General features: G+C 37.7%; 1 protein-coding gene across 3 annotated transcripts; it reads left to right on the forward strand.

Annotated features, from left to right (window-relative positions):
- Nucleotides 1-8,441: 8,441 nt before the first annotated feature.
- Nucleotides 8,442-14,686, forward strand: LOC130920703 (protein CutA homolog). 3 transcript variants are annotated; one of them, XM_057844092.1, is made up of 7 exons: nt 8,442-8,584; nt 12,014-12,079; nt 12,311-12,459; nt 13,455-13,514; nt 14,118-14,163; nt 14,246-14,295; nt 14,387-14,686. In XM_057844092.1, exons 2-7 carry the CDS (start codon nt 12,026-12,028, stop codon nt 14,484-14,486), a joined length of 459 nt encoding a protein of 152 aa, XP_057700075.1. In that variant the 5' UTR covers nt 8,442-8,584; nt 12,014-12,025; the 3' UTR covers nt 14,487-14,686. The 3 variants fall into 3 exon arrangements, with proteins under 3 accessions (XP_057700075.1, XP_057700076.1, XP_057700077.1); XM_057844093.1 differs by having other exon boundaries at nt 8,529-8,584; nt 11,996-12,079; XM_057844094.1 differs by having other exon boundaries at nt 8,534-8,584; nt 12,014-12,106.
- Nucleotides 14,687-18,071: the final 3,385 nt, after the last annotated feature.

Consider the following 18,071-nt stretch of genomic DNA (forward strand, 5'->3'; position numbering starts at 1 on the left):
CTTTCCATTTTCGCCGTTAACATGTAAAGGCCACACAATTGTTGCGTCTTGGTGTTGCGTCACCATGTAAATGGCCCATCTGCCTCCTTTCAGTCTGGGCCTCCTTCATCCACTCATCCAGTGCCAGCTTTAATCACGTGGCTCAAGCAGTCACACATGGGTGAGTTGTGCGGCATGCTGGGAGATGTAGTCACGAGACTGTCTGGACTCATCCACTCCTGCCAAGGAATGCGGTATTTGCCCCCACATGATGTCACAATTAGTTAAAAGAGCAACACACGGAATGCTGCTACTATATGCGAATGAACTAGTTTCCTAGCAATTTGAAATCTGAACCACAACTGATCAGTGTTGCACAATTAGAGGTATAATTGTCAATCAAAAATTGACTTAAACTCAATATTGTATCGCGAGATGTTTCACAAGAAAAACGCAAAACAAAGCAAGGCAGTTGCAACCAACATTTATTTAGAACATTTATGCAGATTAAATTCTCTATGCGCAGTGAAAAGGTAAAAAATAATCATTTAACTTGATTTGCAGGCCCGAGCCCGAAAAAACCCTGAAATTTTATGTTTTATTTGTAGGCACGAGCCCGAACCACCCCCCTTTCCCCCCAAAATTCTATGTTTTAGTTGTGAGGACTCAGGAGAAGGCGGAAATGTGGGGATGCGATGTGTTACGATGCGTTGCGTTGCGTTGCAATGCGTGGTTGTGTTTTGTGTGACCGCATTTGTAAAGATGCCTGTGCATAGATTCATAATGATAACAAGCCTGTCTTTTGTAATGAATTCTCTCAGTTAAAGAAGACTAAGATGGATATTAAAAAAACATTTATATCTTTTATATTTGTGCATCTGTTCTAACAGGCGGATAGTGGATTGGACATTTATTTTCATCTCTTCCAATTGGCAGAAAAAAAACGCAAGTTTTCTCAATGTTTAAATAGTCTACATATTTTTATGATCTTTATAAATGCATTTACACAACGAAATAATGCCGGAAAAGGTTGGTAAATATATTTCTCGTATGAGACCAAAGCGTCACATTCGTTTACATTCAGCAAAGCTGATACAAGTTTCTGTATAGCATCTTCAACAGTTTGAATCCTTTCCATACCCCACTCCTACCCCAGTTTTTTGCTTTTCGAGTCCCCTGTCATTAGTTTGTTTTTCACTCCTAGCTGCTGCGTATCGAAAAGGAAATACCAAGATGTGGACTCACGGAGGGTGCCAGGGCGAGAGGGGAAGATTAAAAAGAGAACGGGGCCATGGCGTTCATGTTTCCAGGCATGCACAGCGCCTTCTCTGTTTTATCCAAATTATTTATTTTATTTAACATCCATACATCGTTTTGGTATAAATGTATGAATATATATTTATTTAAAGAGAAGTCTGGCCCTACCCGACCGTAAATAATCACACATAAGTCGCTCCAGAGTATAAGACGCACCCTCTGCCAAACTATGAAAAAAACTGCCACTTATAGTCCAAAAAATACGGTCATTATATGAATTAATTATTCAATAATCCTTCATAATTCATAATTTAACATCTAGCTGTGGCTAAAAAAGCAAAGTGTGAAAAAGTAATACTCAGGAATGGGTCGATCTTTCTCAAACTATTTGTCAGTCACAAATATCCTGACTCAATATCTCACCTTTCTTTGCATTCTTATCCTTTCCTCTTTACATCACATCCTTTGGATTAGTAGATTATTACAGCATAGCAAAACTAAAATAAAAAGGGTTTTGCAGGGGCTGAAAGTTAATAAGTAATAAGCGGCAAGAGATATTTGAACATATTTTTGGTATTAGGATCGTTTCTAGTTATCTCAGTGGGATCCAAGGCAAGGCATTGGTGGTTGCATGTCACAGTAACAGTCTTAATTTAGAAAACGCATTTCAGATAGATGTTTATCGACCCCCAATCCACACATCCCAATAACAGACTTCCACTATGACCCATAAATCCACATTTAAGGTCACTTAACTTCACCAACCCTTTTTTCCATCCAACCATCTTTCCATCTTCAACAGTTTTCTAGCCAGTCACAGGGCACATAGAGACAAACAACCAATTAATAAATTGATTAATAAATTTATCATGAAGTAACTAAAGGTACTTTTTTAAAAATGAATTCCGCCTACGTTTTTCTTAATTTTATGCCAGCCTTTAACTATGCAGTGGTTCACTCTTCTTCACCTAAAATCCATACTTTATCATATTCTGCTGTAAAGTGAGTTTTGTATTCTCGTTTCCTACTGGAGGATTCGCCATCGACCATCTCGCATACTGCCCTGACTGAGTTAATGGGAGAGTAAATTGAAGCCCACCTACACTGAAAGCTTATTGGCTAATTTTGCTGTCTAAACAAATCAGCCTACTCTCTGTCAAGCCGAATCGAGGTATTATTTTACATGTTCTCACTCCCATTGCAGAAAAAAAAACAAAAAAAAAAACAACTCCTTCGCATTGTCGCAAAATCTGGGATATTTTATCCGACTTTTGGGCATCAGGGAGCCACTATCAATATTAGGGAGACTTCTAGAACTTCCGGGATACTTGTGATGTCTGCAGTCACCAACAAAACCAATAGACTTCAGATTAGATTTAAGCTCTGGTTTGGTAGTCATATAAGAGAGGAACGTTTTCTTCAGAGTGGTTCCTTAACTGTATGTATTAATTGAACACAAGAGAACATGTATGAGGTGGCCCCACATTGGCTTTGCAATGGTTACATAGATTTTTTATGATATTGCATCAATAATCCCAAATGAGTGTTACCCAAACGAGTGCTGGCTATCACTTCCTTCCGTGGGTTTAAAATGATATTTTGTTGAATGATGGCTATGGAAGTGGTGACTATGAAATTGCGTTCCCCCCCATACCCTCCTCTTTGTCTTCTACCTCTGTATCCTCCTGTGGGGTTGAAAGGACATGTTTAACATTCTCCCGATGCGCCCCCCTCATACCGCCACTTTTTCTTCCTTGGATGCAGAGGCTGGGAAAAGCCTTCCATCATGGCAGCAGCCACTGCGTCAGACGCGTTGTTGTTGTCTCAGCATCTGAAGGTCAAAAACGGGAAGATTGTTTTCACTCGTAGCACACACAAACAACATTAAGTCAGTCAAGGTGTGATGGATGGTGATGAATGGATCTACTCCATGATGAAATCTGACTGAGGTCCAGATAACGAATGCAAATATCTAAAACACTAATGGAAGAATGCAATCTTCTTGGGTGGTCATGTTTGTAATTTACAGTACCAGCAAGCAGAGGCTGTTGAACAAGTTGTGAAGTTGTGTGTGTTTGTTAAAAGTGCTCAGCACCATACACAACTCGCTCAACATAAAAAAGCCACATATGATGATTATGTTTTGTATTTTTTATTAATTAATTCTATATTATATTAGTAAAATTGAGGTTTTAAATATGAGTCCTGTTTTTTTCTCACTTTAATGAAGCATTTTTTTTTTTTTTAAATATGAAAGATTTAAAAAATAGTGCCTGCTCTAGTTGACACTAAAGCAATTCAGTTTTTATTATACATAAGGATTTGCACAATTTTAAGACTTTAACACATCAGATGTGCGTTTTGTAACAGCAAAGAAAATGTAAAGTTTAAAGCCCTTTGGTGAACGTCTCATACAGTCCTGTGCATCTTCAAGTGGACTTTTCGTGCTTTAACTATGTCTTGGATTCTATGTTGCTAGGCAACAGATAATCCTGATGTGCACTACATTTTTTTTTCTTTTTTAAGTTTTCTCCATCCATCATTTGTTATCACCTTCCTCTTTTCCTGACGAGTCTCCTGTCATGACCCAGGGTCAAAGAGCTAATGAGCAAGGCGGCGGGAATTTTAATGAACAGATAAGCGGCGGCGTAACGAACACTACGGAAGTGCTAGGCTAATTGTTGCGGATATGTTGTCCTCACAGGAATGGTCTGGCAGACCTTCCCCACAGTGGGTCTCAGTTTATCTATAAGACGTCTACTGGGAGCACAAGTGAGATCCCTGAGGTGCCGCACCAAATGATAATGGGTGAACCCTTTGACATCAACGACTCATGTAGATGAAAATTGATTTCGGATGACTGTGCACTGTCGTAACCTGACTGAGATGCTGTGGCATGACCTCAGGAGGACTAATTCACAAGAGATATTCTCAGGAATTTTCTGAACTGCAACAGTGCTACAGAGAGGAATTGTTCAAAATACATACATATCGTTGTGAGCATTTTATTTGCAACTTCAGGAAGTTACTGCTGTCAAAGTAGGCGAGACCAGTTTTTAAATGCAAGGGTTAGCTTACCTGAATATTTACTGGTTACGCTGAAGTAAGACAGTAAGTAAACATATTAGTTTAGGAAGACTTTGCAGATTTTATTTTAAAAAAAAAATATATATATATATTTTCCACTCCATTTCAGTGACTGATGCCATTTTTGACCATGCAAGAAATACAACTTTTCAAATCCAATCCAATGTAGCATGTGTTAGGCAACATTAACATCATATACTGTAGATGTGTGCATATTTTATGAATTGCCATCCAGTATAATGTCATTTCCAGGCACTTGCTTGATGCTTAAATGAGACAGCAACCCGTCCACACATTGCTTTCCGTTTGAGATTAAAGAATAGATTTGGCTACGAATGACACAAAAAGCAACAAGTTCCCCAGCAAACCTCCAACGCTTCGGGAAAAACAACACTGCGGAGCGCCACATTTTGGAAACGGGGAGAAAGGAGTGAGGGGGGGCGCTGCAGTCAGCGTCAATGTCCTCTGCCACGCGGTGTGCACTTAAAGGGCCGGCGGCGCAAGCTGATTAGAATGCAGAGGAGGACGACTCTGCTGCAAATTGAAAACATATTGATTCTCCTCATGCTTAGAGGAGGAGTAAGCCATGATGGACAGGCAGAAAAAGGGAGGAGAGGAGGATGAAATCTGCTCATAAAACACTAAAGAGTCAATGTTTGCACACACTTTCAGTAGGTGGAGGGCTATGTCACCATAGCAACGTGGTCAGGGTACTGCATTTGTATATGTGTGTGTGTTGTGTCATGTCCAGCTGTGGTGGCGAGAGGCCACGGGATACCGACGAGCGAGGACGTACAGATGTGCTGACTGCACAGTTTCCATGGTAACAAGCTCCCCCCATCCCTTCCTTCTCCTCCTCCTACCACTGCCGCCATCAATGCAAAAAGCAGACGCTAATATGGTTTCCTGCGTCTTTTGTGTATCTATGGCCTCTCAGCAACCGTTTGTGTTTATGCGTGTGTGTAGGTGGGGGTGTGCGTGTATGTGTGTGAATAACACACACATTCTGCTTAAGCAAAGACAGGCAACTAGAGAGCGAGTGAGAGGGAGGTAAAAGGGATGTTATTAAACAGAGTGGTTGCACACTCACTTACACACGGACGCATACACAATTTTACGGCACGTGTTTGAGTGTGTGTATGTGTGTGTGTGGGGGGGGCGTATGTAGGTGTGTGTGTGAAGGGGTGGGGGGTGTCAAAGACTCCCAGAAGCTGAAAAGCGTCCAACTCCTACTAATTCCTCCAGACAAGTGACAAGATGGCGTCACCCAGTGGTCAATACTGTAATTGCTCATGGTTGCGACGCCTAATTTCTCATTCACAGGAAACATTTTCAGGCATCACAAAATACTGAACCTCAATTTGTTGACCCCCCCCCCCCCACCCCCCGTCTTAATTAACTACACATTTTAATCAATGAATCACCGATCATCTTTGTCAAAAACGACTTAGGCAATTATTTTAAGAAGGTGGCGTTAAGTAAATAAGTAAAGAAAAAAAAGAGTCTTATATAATATATATCATATATATCTAATATATGCAGAACAGTTTCAGGAGGTAGTGTCATACTCAGTCTCTTAAAATAAAGTTCAAACTGTCAAATGTAGCAATAAAATTTGAGAAAATGGTGGACCTCCAGTTAATATTACAATTAGGTAGGTTAATTTACATAGAGAGGGTAGAGACATAACACTATAGCAACTTTTCGGGATGCTCAAATCTTCTCCACCAACTTTTAAGCAACCTTGTTTGCATTACATCATGAGTTCAGTTACATACAGTAGGTCATTTAGACTGTCTTCCCATGTGTTGTAAGGATAGAACTGACCCTACCATTATTAATTGAATAATTTTCCTGATGTTCAGACCATAGACTTCATAATACATTGACGGGACACGTAGCACGGAGGCAATTAATAGGGGGCCTATCTCCGCTGACCCAGTGGAAACACAGACAAAGAGCTTTTTATGTTGAAAATTATTGTGAATAAATGCTTAAATCCCTGAATTCTTCATAGATATGGGCGTAAAACAGTCTTGATTCTTGGTTAAAAGCACAAAAAAAAAAAAAAAACAGGCAGTTAGCATTTATTTTACGTAAATATGTCGAATGTGCTGCTAGTCTAAGCCACTGTGGGGCCGCCTTATCACCACAAAGAGCTTTTACGTTGAAAATAAATGTGTAAATCCCTGAATTCTTGATAGATATGGACGTTAAACAGACTCGATTCTTTGTTAAAAGAGCAAAGAATCTGGCAGTTAGCATTTATTTTACGTAAATATGTCGAATGTGCTGCTAGTCTTTAAGCCACTGTGGTGCCACCTTATCACCACAAAGAGCTTTTTACATTGAGAATTCTTGTGAATAAATGCTTAAATCCCTGAATTCTTTATAGATATGAACATAAAACAGTCTTGATTCTTGGTTAAAAGCAAAAAACCGGGCAGTTAGCATTCATTTTGATTAAATATTGCGAATTCATAACGCCAATGCCGTAGCGATGAATTTGTCCAATTGATTTTTTTCATGTTTCAAAATGCATGCATGGTATGAAAAATATAATAATTACCTTGAATCCTCAAACAAATCACTCCTGAGACAATCCTTCCTTTTATGTGGTACAGCTTTTGTACTTTTTCAACCTGAATCCGGCGTTGGATCGTGGTATGTGTTTGAGAATAACTGCGACCAACTTTGACGGACTGAAGCGGAGTGTGGGGCGGCCCCCTACTTGAAGGCGTGGCGCAGTGTCTGGCGAGTGTGTCCCGTCAATATCATTATGAAGTCTATGTTCAGACTTATATTCACCCCTTTTCACTTCCTGAATGTTCCAGTACCCCCCCCCCCTCAAGCGCATGTTTGATTGGCTGATGAGTTGCATTTATTTGAAATATATGTATTTATTTTCTACAATATTTATTTTAAAATAGTTTTATTTACAACCTATGCAGACATTTTTCAAATAGTCAGACATTAATCAGAGTCAAGGTAAAAAGTTTAGCTGTGCTTGTGAACAAAAACAGTTGTGTTTTATCTGAAGGAAGGCTCCATTTTTATTTATTTTTGCTATACGCTGACTTATAAGTTTTTTTTTCAGATATTGTGGTGATCACTACCTTATGACATAATTCACCTAGGGAGCTTGGGTGGGGCATGTTGTGTTCCTGGGGGGAAACTATATTTTGCCTTGCGCGTTTCCGGCACAAACACTTGAGAGTTAAGAGACTACAGAGTCACAAGAGAGTCATGAGCGGCCGAGCACGGCAACACGTCTACTCAACGAGCTATTGAGACTCAACAACATCATCCTCAACAATATATTTATTTAGACAATGTTGTGTGGTCTTATGACAAATGTTTATTTTTTTACATTCCTGGATAGTTAAGAGATTATCAACAATTACGTATTTATTGTCTATGTCAATATAATTTATGTTTAAATATTGCCATTTAAATTTTCTAATACTGTAGTTTTTGAAAACAAAGGTTTGAATTGAACCGTGTATCACCTGCACCAGTAGACATGAAAGTTAGTCAATACAGATTTATTTTACATTGATCATTTAGCCTATCAGTTAATTAGGTTCATATTCGTGACATATGTAGCTCTGACCCCAGTTCACCCAATCTGTTTGGGCTTATTAATGTCCCGGCCCAAGCAAAAACTATACATGCAGGTTATGCTGTTACATCGTCCCTAGCAATCTTGAAACAAAACCTACGTCCTTGCTATTATGTATTTCAAATACGTATTTGGCTGTGAATCTTCAAGGAAAAAATGGCGGCGATTTGTTTAATTTCTCATTGTCATTATTAATAAAGTACAAGTTACAACATGGACCACATGTCACTCAGAACAATATTGATTTTGTATTTATATAACAATTCATTAATTTAATTTGTTTTTAATCCATGTGGTGTATGGTAATGAAGAGGAGCGTGGGTTTACTGTATTTGTATTTATAAATAAAGTTCACTTGAAAACACAATAACAAATGGTGATGTCGTCAACGTTAACTTTCTGTCGCAATACAAAAACAAACGTCTTCATTGCTGAACAGTGATTATGTACATTTTCAAATCAGGTTGTGTGAAATGGTATTCACATTTCAAACACAAAAAAGATACATTTTAATATTTAAAACGAGTGATGCCGAGTTTATTTTTCAGTTTTTCTAACCGCTATATTTCGTTTGACGACAGTTTCCACGCTTTGCGGTCGTACACGTACAGACGCCCACCAAGCAATTGTTGATAAGAGGTGAGACAAATTTGTCAAAAGAAAAACAAAAATCTATGTTTTAATATTCCCTTATATCATTGATTTGCATACCGCTACATTAATTTTCATCAACGCTCTTTAGTGGGCTTCTCGGCTAGTGATCGCTGAGCACCTAACTGAGTTAGCCTGAGTACGAACAGCGCGCAGTTAACTGGTCCATGTGTCTGTTTTTTGTTTTGATCATAAATGCAACTGATAATAACGTCGTAATGGTAAGATGTTGCATTGTCTTATAGGTGAGCAGGGTGCACTATAAATTCGACCATAAATAGATGTACAGAATACTAACAGCAGGTATAGTTCTTCTCATGTGCCACTGCCTTTAACTCCCAATTTCCGCATTCAATTCAACCGTGACGGGAAGGTCAAGTGTGGTCCTACTTGGGCTGATATACTTTATGACCAAGTAGATCCTATTCCAACGGGCTTGCTGATTTGAAGTATAAATAAAAGCCCAGTCGCCCGAAACCTTAGTGGATGAGATGTAGCATAATGTAAGCTCTTTCCACAGACACTTATTACAACGTTGCATTTCATTGCTCAAGTGTTTTTGGACTAAATCTCGTACTCTCCAGTAAAAATAACATATTTTTGTTACTAATGAATTATGTTTTTAAGAAAAAAATAAAACATTTCATACAGGGTAAACAAAACACTTGGAACTTTTTAGCACTCCAATAAAAAAATCGGGAGTGATGGATGAAAAATATTTATTCACAGTAATTGAAACCTAAAAACATGCCATTTAAAAATATTTTTCTTCTTTTTTTCTCTCTCAAAATTATGTCATTTAAATGTGTCCTCCTGCACGAATGTATTCTTGGAATATGATGACTGTTAAAAACTGATTATTTTCAAGTGTGGACATGAGCTTGTGGTAGCACTGCAAGACAGTGACCTTGAGCAAGTAAACACTCTGCAATTTTAGTAACCATAGTGAATTCAGGATGAAATTCACAGTATCCCAGTTGAGCTGTTGCAGCGGTCAATGAGGAATCCAATCAGATTTCACAACAGGAAATCGTACAGGAGGTTGTAATTTAAAATAAATGAATAAATTAATTAATAAAATTCCATATCTTTTTCTTAAATAGCATGTTAAGTTTTCAATTACTATGAATTATAGCTGTCCAAAGCGATTAGGATTAGTCTGCACTTTTTTTGAACTTTTTTTTTTTTTTTTTTTTTTTTTTTTTAAACAATTACTCGACTAGTCTAATAATTTTTTTATGATTTTTTTTTTTTTTTTTTTAACTGATCTTGCAATTAAATGTTGACAATTATTAATTCACAGAACCATTTTGGAACTCTTAAATTCTTTATTTAAGTACAAATAAACACATAAATAACAATAATAAATCACAAATAAATAGGGGTGTAACGGTACACAAAAATCTCGGTTCGGTACGTACCTCGGTTTTGAGGTCATGGTTCGGTTCATTTTCGGTACACTAAGAAAACAAAATACAAAATATAAATGTGCTAGTTGTTTATTACACACCTTTGTGCCTTCAACAATAGGAACATTAGCCTATACAAAGCTAGAATTCTGCTAAAAAAGTAGCGGGTATTTAAAGATAATCCAACAACAATTTGCCTTTCACGCGGCCGCACTGCGACTGGTGTGCATTGGCTGATTGACTTTAACGCCCGCGTTGACATTTCTCGGTTATACTGTCGTACTGTGTTGGTCCTCATTATAGTAGAGAAGACAGAGTAAATATGATCTACACAAAGAAACCTTAACCTGATCGACTCACAGCCTCGAAAAGTAAGGGTTACATTACGTCAGGACTGCAGGACTGGTTTACTTTCAACCACTGCTTGAGCTGAGTTTTGAAGGTTCGGATTGTAGGACACTCCCTGATGGCGAGTGGTAAACTGTTCCAGATTTTACTGCCCTTTACAGTGAGAGAATTGTGACCGAACCGAAGGCTGTTTTTATTTATTTAGTTATTTATTTTTAAAGTCCGACATGGTAGGTGGGGCGAGTCCATGTAACACCTTTGCATTAGACAAGCTGTTTTAGAAAATTTTAAATTCTCAAGGCTCAATATATAGTACTTTTTTAAACTGTTACAAACATGAAATGGCATTGTTTTTCTGGCAAAGACCTTTAACGATTTCTTGTAGAGTGATTCTAGGTTACTGCATGTATTTACACCTGCCAGTTGCCAACATGTAATGCAATATTAAATGTGTGATAAAATCATTGAGTAGTAGAAACATTCTAGCAGCCCCAAGTGTTATAAAACATCTTATTTGTTTAAAATTGTTCAGGTTGAAATTTCACAGTATTACATATTCGTTTAATAACACTTTTAAAATAAAGTGTGTAAAGAAAAAGTGTGAAATTCTCAATTTCTCTTTTTGTGGTATGTCTATATTGTTCTAACCATTGATTAGAGTGAGCACCAGCAGAGTAGATAAATAAATCTCACGGATCACTGGAGTGAAGTACGTGAAAAAAAAATTATGATGCACATTGTTACGACGCTACGACGGAGTCTTAGGGCTAAATAAATGTTTTTCCTTTTTTTTTTTTTTTTTTTTTTTTAAGTGGAACGGGATTAAAGTTGTAATATTGCTACGACAAACAAAAGTCACATTATTACGTAGGGGTTATGTAGCTATGAGCCCCTCTGCACTTTACATACAATTACCTTCGCTGGGAGTTACGACAGATCAGTAGTATAAATTCTTCTATTGATTATAATTTGATGTAGATGAAGCAAAATAATAAGGATTTCCCTATTTGTAAAACCGATTCATAAAAAAAAGATGCTTTCAATTTTGTTGATTTTAATGGCGGCGGCAACACGCTACGTAAAGTATGTAGCTGCTTATTCAGCTACATTAGCCCGACATTAGCCCCTAATACTCTGTCGTATGACTCACATAAAGGCAACTTCAATAAAAAGTCGTTATATGGACTTACGATCCGCCAGCTTGTTGTCTCCTGTCGTCTTCCAAAATTATTCCTGGGTGACAGTGCTCCAGGTGTTCATTCACGGCGACGTACCGCCGTGGTATGCAAGCTTGGCACACGACAGTGTACCCTTCTTTGTATCATTGAAATAAGTCCATGCGTTGGTCACTCAGGTGCGCTTTTTGGGCTTTTGCCGCTTTCCCCACTTGAATCCTGAGCGTCCGCCATTCACAACTTCCACGCATATATTTTTTAACCCTTTATTTACTGTCAACGGGATGGTGTGCTCATGGACACATTTACGTCATTGTTGACGTTGACTACGCCGACTAATGGGGACAGCTCTACTATGAATAAAATATTTTTCTCTATCACTTTTGGTTTTATTTGATTGCTAAAAGTTCCCGTTTTTTGATTCACCCTGTATGTGGTAAAATTTTTGCTTTTTGTGTTATTAAAAGTGTCATGTCTACTTCAAGTGTGTTCGGGGCATGCCCAGCGCATTTCTCTGCATCGAGGGTGGATCCTGTCGTGGTTGGCTCTTGGTTAGTATATGAAAGTTTTAAACTGAGGTGACTACACGGCAGCTCTATTTTAATGTGTGTGTGCATGTTTTTAAGTTTTTCTTTATGATACATATTTGTGGAGGGTAAAAAAAAATCCATACTCTATTTAATTAGAAATACAGTAGAAGATTGTGTGTACCTTTATGCTTCTTCCTATTGTAGAACTAATGAAGTATAAAATGTGACTTTATTTCTCCTCTTCCCGATCAGACTGTTCTGCTGAGCACGTTTATGTTCCAGCTGCTGAGGAGCGTCGGACTGAGGGCGTTCTCCATGGCCTCTGAGACTTACAAATCTGGGGCGCACTCTGCTGCCTTCATCACCTGCCCCAATGATACTGTAGCCAAAGACTTGGCCAGGTGACCCATGTTTTAAAAAAAAAAAAAAAAAGTTTAATGTTGGGGGCATTATTATCATCATCATATTGTGTATTTCACTTGTTCTCAAATGGCACTAGATGTCCAATACATTTTGACCGGGAGGGCTAGACATTCATGTACGTAAACATATATACACATTTGACACTTTTTAGTTTATGGCTCATTAGAATCAATTTTAAAGTATTCAATATGATTGCAGTACTGATTGCATGAGTGTACTAAATGTGTTTGGATATATATATATATATATATATATATATATAAGTACCGGTGTGTGTGTGTGTGTGTGTGTGTGTTTATATATATATATATGTATATACACATATATATTAGGGCTGTCAAACGATTACAAATTTTAATCGAGTTAATTACAGCTTAAAAATTAATTAATCGTAATTAATCGCAATTAATCGCAGTTCAAACCATTAATAAAATATGCCATATTTTTCTGTAAATTATTGTTGGAATGGAAAGATAAGACACAAGATGGATATATACATTCAACATACGGTACATAGGGACTGTATTTGTTTATTATAACAATAAATCAACAAGATGGCATTAACATTATTAACATTCTGTTAAAGCGATCCATGGTTAGAAAGACTTGTAGTTCTTAAAAGATAAATGTTAGTACAAGTTATAGAAATGTTATATTAAAACCCCTCTTAATGTTTTCGTTTTAATAAAGTTTGTAAAAATTTCAATCAAAAAATAAACTAGTAGCCTGCCATTGTTGATGTCAATAATTACTTACACAATGCTCATGGGTGCTGAAGCCTATAAAATGAGTCGCACCCAAGCGCCAGAAGAGGGCGGCAAAACTTCATAAAACGTATATGTACATGTATGTGTGTGTGTGTATATATATATATATATATATATATATATATATATATATATATATATATATATATATGCTTAATAATGTAAACCTTGCTCATTTGCAATATTTTTTTGTGTTCGTTTACCAGAGGCATTGTGCAGCAGAAGCTGGCCGCGTGCGTCAACGTTGTGCCTTCCATCACATCCGTGTAGGTGTTCGACACTCACAGAATACTACCCTCTTCCTTAGAACCAGTCTTGGTGGCCGGCTGCATCATCCACTTCAAATTCAGACAAATAAACAATGTCCTCATATAAATGCTAACTAGTTATATGCATAATTCCCTGGGTTCATGGACGGTGTTTTGCAGACATTGAATTTTTGCGGTTTTTGTACATGTGCCTATTTAAATGGCAGCATCCAGAAGAGCTGGTTTGCTTTTTTAACTGGATGAAAATTGTAAAATACCACTAACGTTTTTGATGTTATTAACTCATGCACACTGTTGTAGTTGAACTTGGACCCATATTGACATTGACAAAATACAAGTACCCGAAATAACATATTTTCATCCTGAAAATTTAAGCCTTCTCATTAAATGACCAGTAATATACAAAGTGAAAAATTGTTCACACATGCCCGAAAACTGTCAATACTGCAGTTTTTACAGGTTTCATTAAGAACCCTATTTGAAGGGTCAATATTTTTAAATATGGTACTGTAGGTGGTGTAAAATGTTAGAGAACAACTGATACTATTATTATGAGGTTATTCATGCGCAGGGTCAAACTGATAATGTCACTCTTCTAAGGTATGAATGGCAGGGGGCCATCCAGGAGGACACTGAGGTTCTGCTGGTAAGTTTTGCTTTTAAACTGGAAGATTCACCCTTTTAAAATGCACTTTAAGACATTTAACATATGTTTACACGTCATTTAGATGATCAAGACCAGAAGTTCTAAGGTTCCTGCTCTTACCGATTACGTTCGGTAGGGCCTCAATACATATCCTATATATTTCCATATTTTACCATTTTTACCCAATGTTATTTAACGTTAGTTCTGTTTGTGTGTCTTCTAGGAAGAACCACCCGTATGAGGTGGCTGAAGTCATCAGCCTGCCCATCGACCAGGGCAACCCGCCCTACCTCAAATGGATCTCCGATATCGTGCCTGAATGAAGATGCGTTAGTCACGGATGGGTGTTTATTTTTATTTTTTTGTGCTATTTGTCAAAGAATATCACAAAATCTGAACTGGATTTAAGTCTATGAGTGAGGAGTTCACATGTTGGTCTTTAGGTGGCGTCGTTGTTCATTCTATTCAAGTCATTGAACACCATGGCACATTTAAAAAAAAAAAAAAAATTAGAAAACAAAAACTCAACAGTAAACATATAGTATGAACATACAATCTGAAGAGCATTAATGGTAAAAATTACAGTGTGAGCCCCCCTGTTTTTTGCAGGTCAATATGACAAAAGAACCCCCCCCCCCAAAAAAAAAATTTCCCTTCAAAAATTTAATAATAATAAATTAATTTTGAATCGCTCTCTCTTTCTTGTTTTTACACTCCTGTCTACAAAAGAAAATGAAATAGCTTTTTTAATGAGTGAACATTGACCAGTAAAGGAAATCAATGCATTGCAAGACTCGAATTACACTAGAATAACAGTTCAATCAAAGCAACCCACTTAACATGATCGGTTTAGAGATTGCCAAACCCAATGTGACAGTTGTGAAAATGCCATGACATCACTGCCATGAAACAATGTCATTCTTTCCCATTAATATGTAAATTTAAAACATGGTTCACACATAATACACATACAGTATTTCTTGATTAAAACAATAAAGGCAAACATTTTTTAGCTGGTTATTTGCATCAAATCCACAGATGTAATGAACAAAACATTCAAAAGTTCTAACATTTTCTGCAAAGCATATAAAAGCAATTTGTCAACTTATTTTAATTTGATGAGTTTTATTTTAAAAGCATTTTAGGGAAGATAATTGCACTGGTAGCACAAAAAGTGGAATGCTAATTGTTTTAACAAACAAAAGCCATAATTAAACAGCCTGGAGCTCTTGTGAAATCTGGCTTCAACAAAATCAACCCCAAATATATTTATTTGTTTTCTATGTCACATAATGTCTGGGTTTCAAGCCTGATATTTCAAGATAGGGTTACAACTCAAGACAGGCCCGTGGTACCAGGCAGTAACTGAAAGTAGGTTTTTAAGACAAGCCTGTTGCAATAACATTTTTTGGGGGATAATATACAGTAGTTTCTGAGAAGCTATCGCAAAAAAAACGACCGTATTGCTGATTTTTCTTTTGTGTCCTGCTGGCATAATATTACGAAATAAAAATTCATTATCACAGAAACCCATGGTCTTGAAAAATGAGATTTAGCGATTCAATGAGCCATCTACTGTGAATAGACAGTACATATATAGCGCATTTATCTACATGGTTATCATGCCCAAAGTGCTTTACATTATCAGACGTTTACCCTTTCACGCACACATTCACACACCAATGGTGCTGCTGCCATGCCACTGGGGAAAATTAGGGTTCAGTGCCTTGCCCAAGGGCACTTTGACAGAGGGCAGTTGTAGCCGGGAGTTGAGCCGCAGACCTTTCGGTCCCAGGACAACTCCAGCTACCAACTGCGCCATGGCCACCCTAATCAGTAGTATCTGTGTCGTATCTGTATCAGCATTACTGGACCTGTGATCACTTGGACTAGCTTGATGCCAAAGTATGCAGCATCACACACTATTATTCTCCACACAGATGGTGTATATGTGTGTGAGTCCCACCTGCTATCGAGACCCAGTTTGCTTTTGGAGGGGGAAACGGAAATGATTGTTGATGACATGTATTTTATAACACCCTAAAGTCTGTTCAAGCCAAGACATTCAGAATTACCATTGTGCGTGCCCAAGGAGCTGAACAGCACAGGTTAAAAAAGGAGTGTGGGGGAGAAAATTTCAAGACCTGAGGTTAATATTTCAAGGTAAGGTTCCTCAATAATTATAATTTTATCACTGGTTATCAGGGGTTCATGTAATTTTTGGGGTTTCATTCTACGGTTCATATAATTGTTTAAAAACACCCTGAGCTTTTAAACAGTGATTTGGTTTCTAAATGAATTGAGAAAGTCGATTATGGGTTTCAGGTGAAGGTAAAGGTTTTAAATAACAGTTTTAAGTCAAGTTTGTCATGTACAGCCACGACTTGCAAGGCTGTTTTGAAGAAGGACCTTTGAAGAGAAGATCACTCTCATGAGAAGACACCTGAGCTAGCTAACCTGTTCCAGGCAGGAGAAGTCCACCACTTCCAGGTAAGTAACTATAAATGACAACATTGGCTTACATCTTAAGAGGGGTGCTAACTTGATCTGCTGGGAATTTGTTATTTGTTCATAAAGGATCAAATTGGTGTTTTTGGAGCTGCACTAGATCTGCAAACTGAAATTGTTTAACAAAGGTCGCAGTGAGGCACCAAAGTATGTCTGGACACTAGCAAGCTATGGTGTTTGGGGGACATCAGAGTGGATACACTCTACAAACAGGCATGCAGGGAAAAGGTGTGACAACGAACTGTTGATGTAAAAGCATTGGCATCCATGTCGATAGAAAAGAATTTAGGCTAGGAACTAAAATGCACACAGTGAAATCTTGGAGAGAGAATCAATTAGGGTGACCATATTTTGATTTTTAAAAAAGAGGACACTCAGCCCGGCCTCAAGATACTTGAATTTTACTCGAAGTTCACTCAAAGATGCCTATATCACTTTAATATATTTAAAGTGTGCCCCCTCACTCTGGATGAAAAATGCAGTTTGAAAAAAAAAAAAAAAATGTATGTGTATATATATATATATATATACATATATAATGCAGACCCATAGAAATGTAGTCCAGTCAATACACATACACACAGTAGGCTATGTGCCAACTAAACATTTTTATAAATTACTATCACGACAATTGTCCTTGACAAATTGTTATTCCCATTCAATTGATGTTCTCATTCAATGTTCCAGATTGCACACACACAAAAAACGAAATAAACTGACAAACTATTCAATCAGCATGTTTCCCAAACGTAGCAGTTCAAAACTACGTTTCCCATAATGCCTAGCGCGGTTTAGCTTACTGATAGCTAGCTGAGGCAAAAATCAGACTTTGCTATGAAAGTTTACAATCATCGGCAGCGCGCCGATGCGACACCAAACTGGATTTTACAGTCAAAGCTCCGACAGAAGTCAACAGTTGCCATTATATACGTATTCATCATTTAAAAAAAAAACAGGCATTGTGGCCAAATCGTCAACTCAGTAGATGGCGGTAATGCCTCATGATCGGGGTAAACTGCCAACAAAAACAAGAACTACTACTTCCCTCCATTCTAGTAGGAGCCATGTCAACTGCTGCCACTGCTGGTTTTTAGAACACTCAGAGACACTTTTACATTGCAATATTCTTTTAATCCACGCTACAAGGTGGTAAGATAACTATTGTAGCCACTGCTACCTTGGGGCAGTCTCACAAAACCGAGGCAGCCACTTAGCACCATTGGCCCTTCTGACCATGATCAACAACTCATTCTCACGCTACTTTCATACAGGCAAGTAGGATGAAGTATCTTGCCCAATGATACAACAACAATCAGCACAAGTGGCAGCTGGATTCCAACCACTGATCAATGGACAACCTGCTCAACCACTTGCATACCTGTCAGTCCAAGGCCGACGCA

The sequence above is a fragment of the Corythoichthys intestinalis genome, chromosome 8 (genome assembly GCF_030265065.1).
Source record: "Corythoichthys intestinalis isolate RoL2023-P3 chromosome 8, ASM3026506v1, whole genome shotgun sequence".
NCBI lineage: Eukaryota > Metazoa > Chordata > Actinopteri > Syngnathiformes > Syngnathidae > Corythoichthys > Corythoichthys intestinalis.

Coding starts and splice junctions, on each gene's coding strand:
- LOC130920703 (XM_057844092.1), top strand. CDS start 12,026: ATGCCCAGCGCATTTCTCTGCATCGAGGGTGGATCCTGTCGTGGTTGG. Junction 12,080..12,310: donor CCTGTCGTGGTTGGCTCTTG/GTTAGTATATGA, acceptor CTTCCCGATCAG/ACTGTTCTGCTGAGCACGTT. Junction 14,164..14,245: donor AGGACACTGAGGTTCTGCTG/GTAAGTTTTGCT, acceptor CACGTCATTTAG/ATGATCAAGACCAGAAGTTC.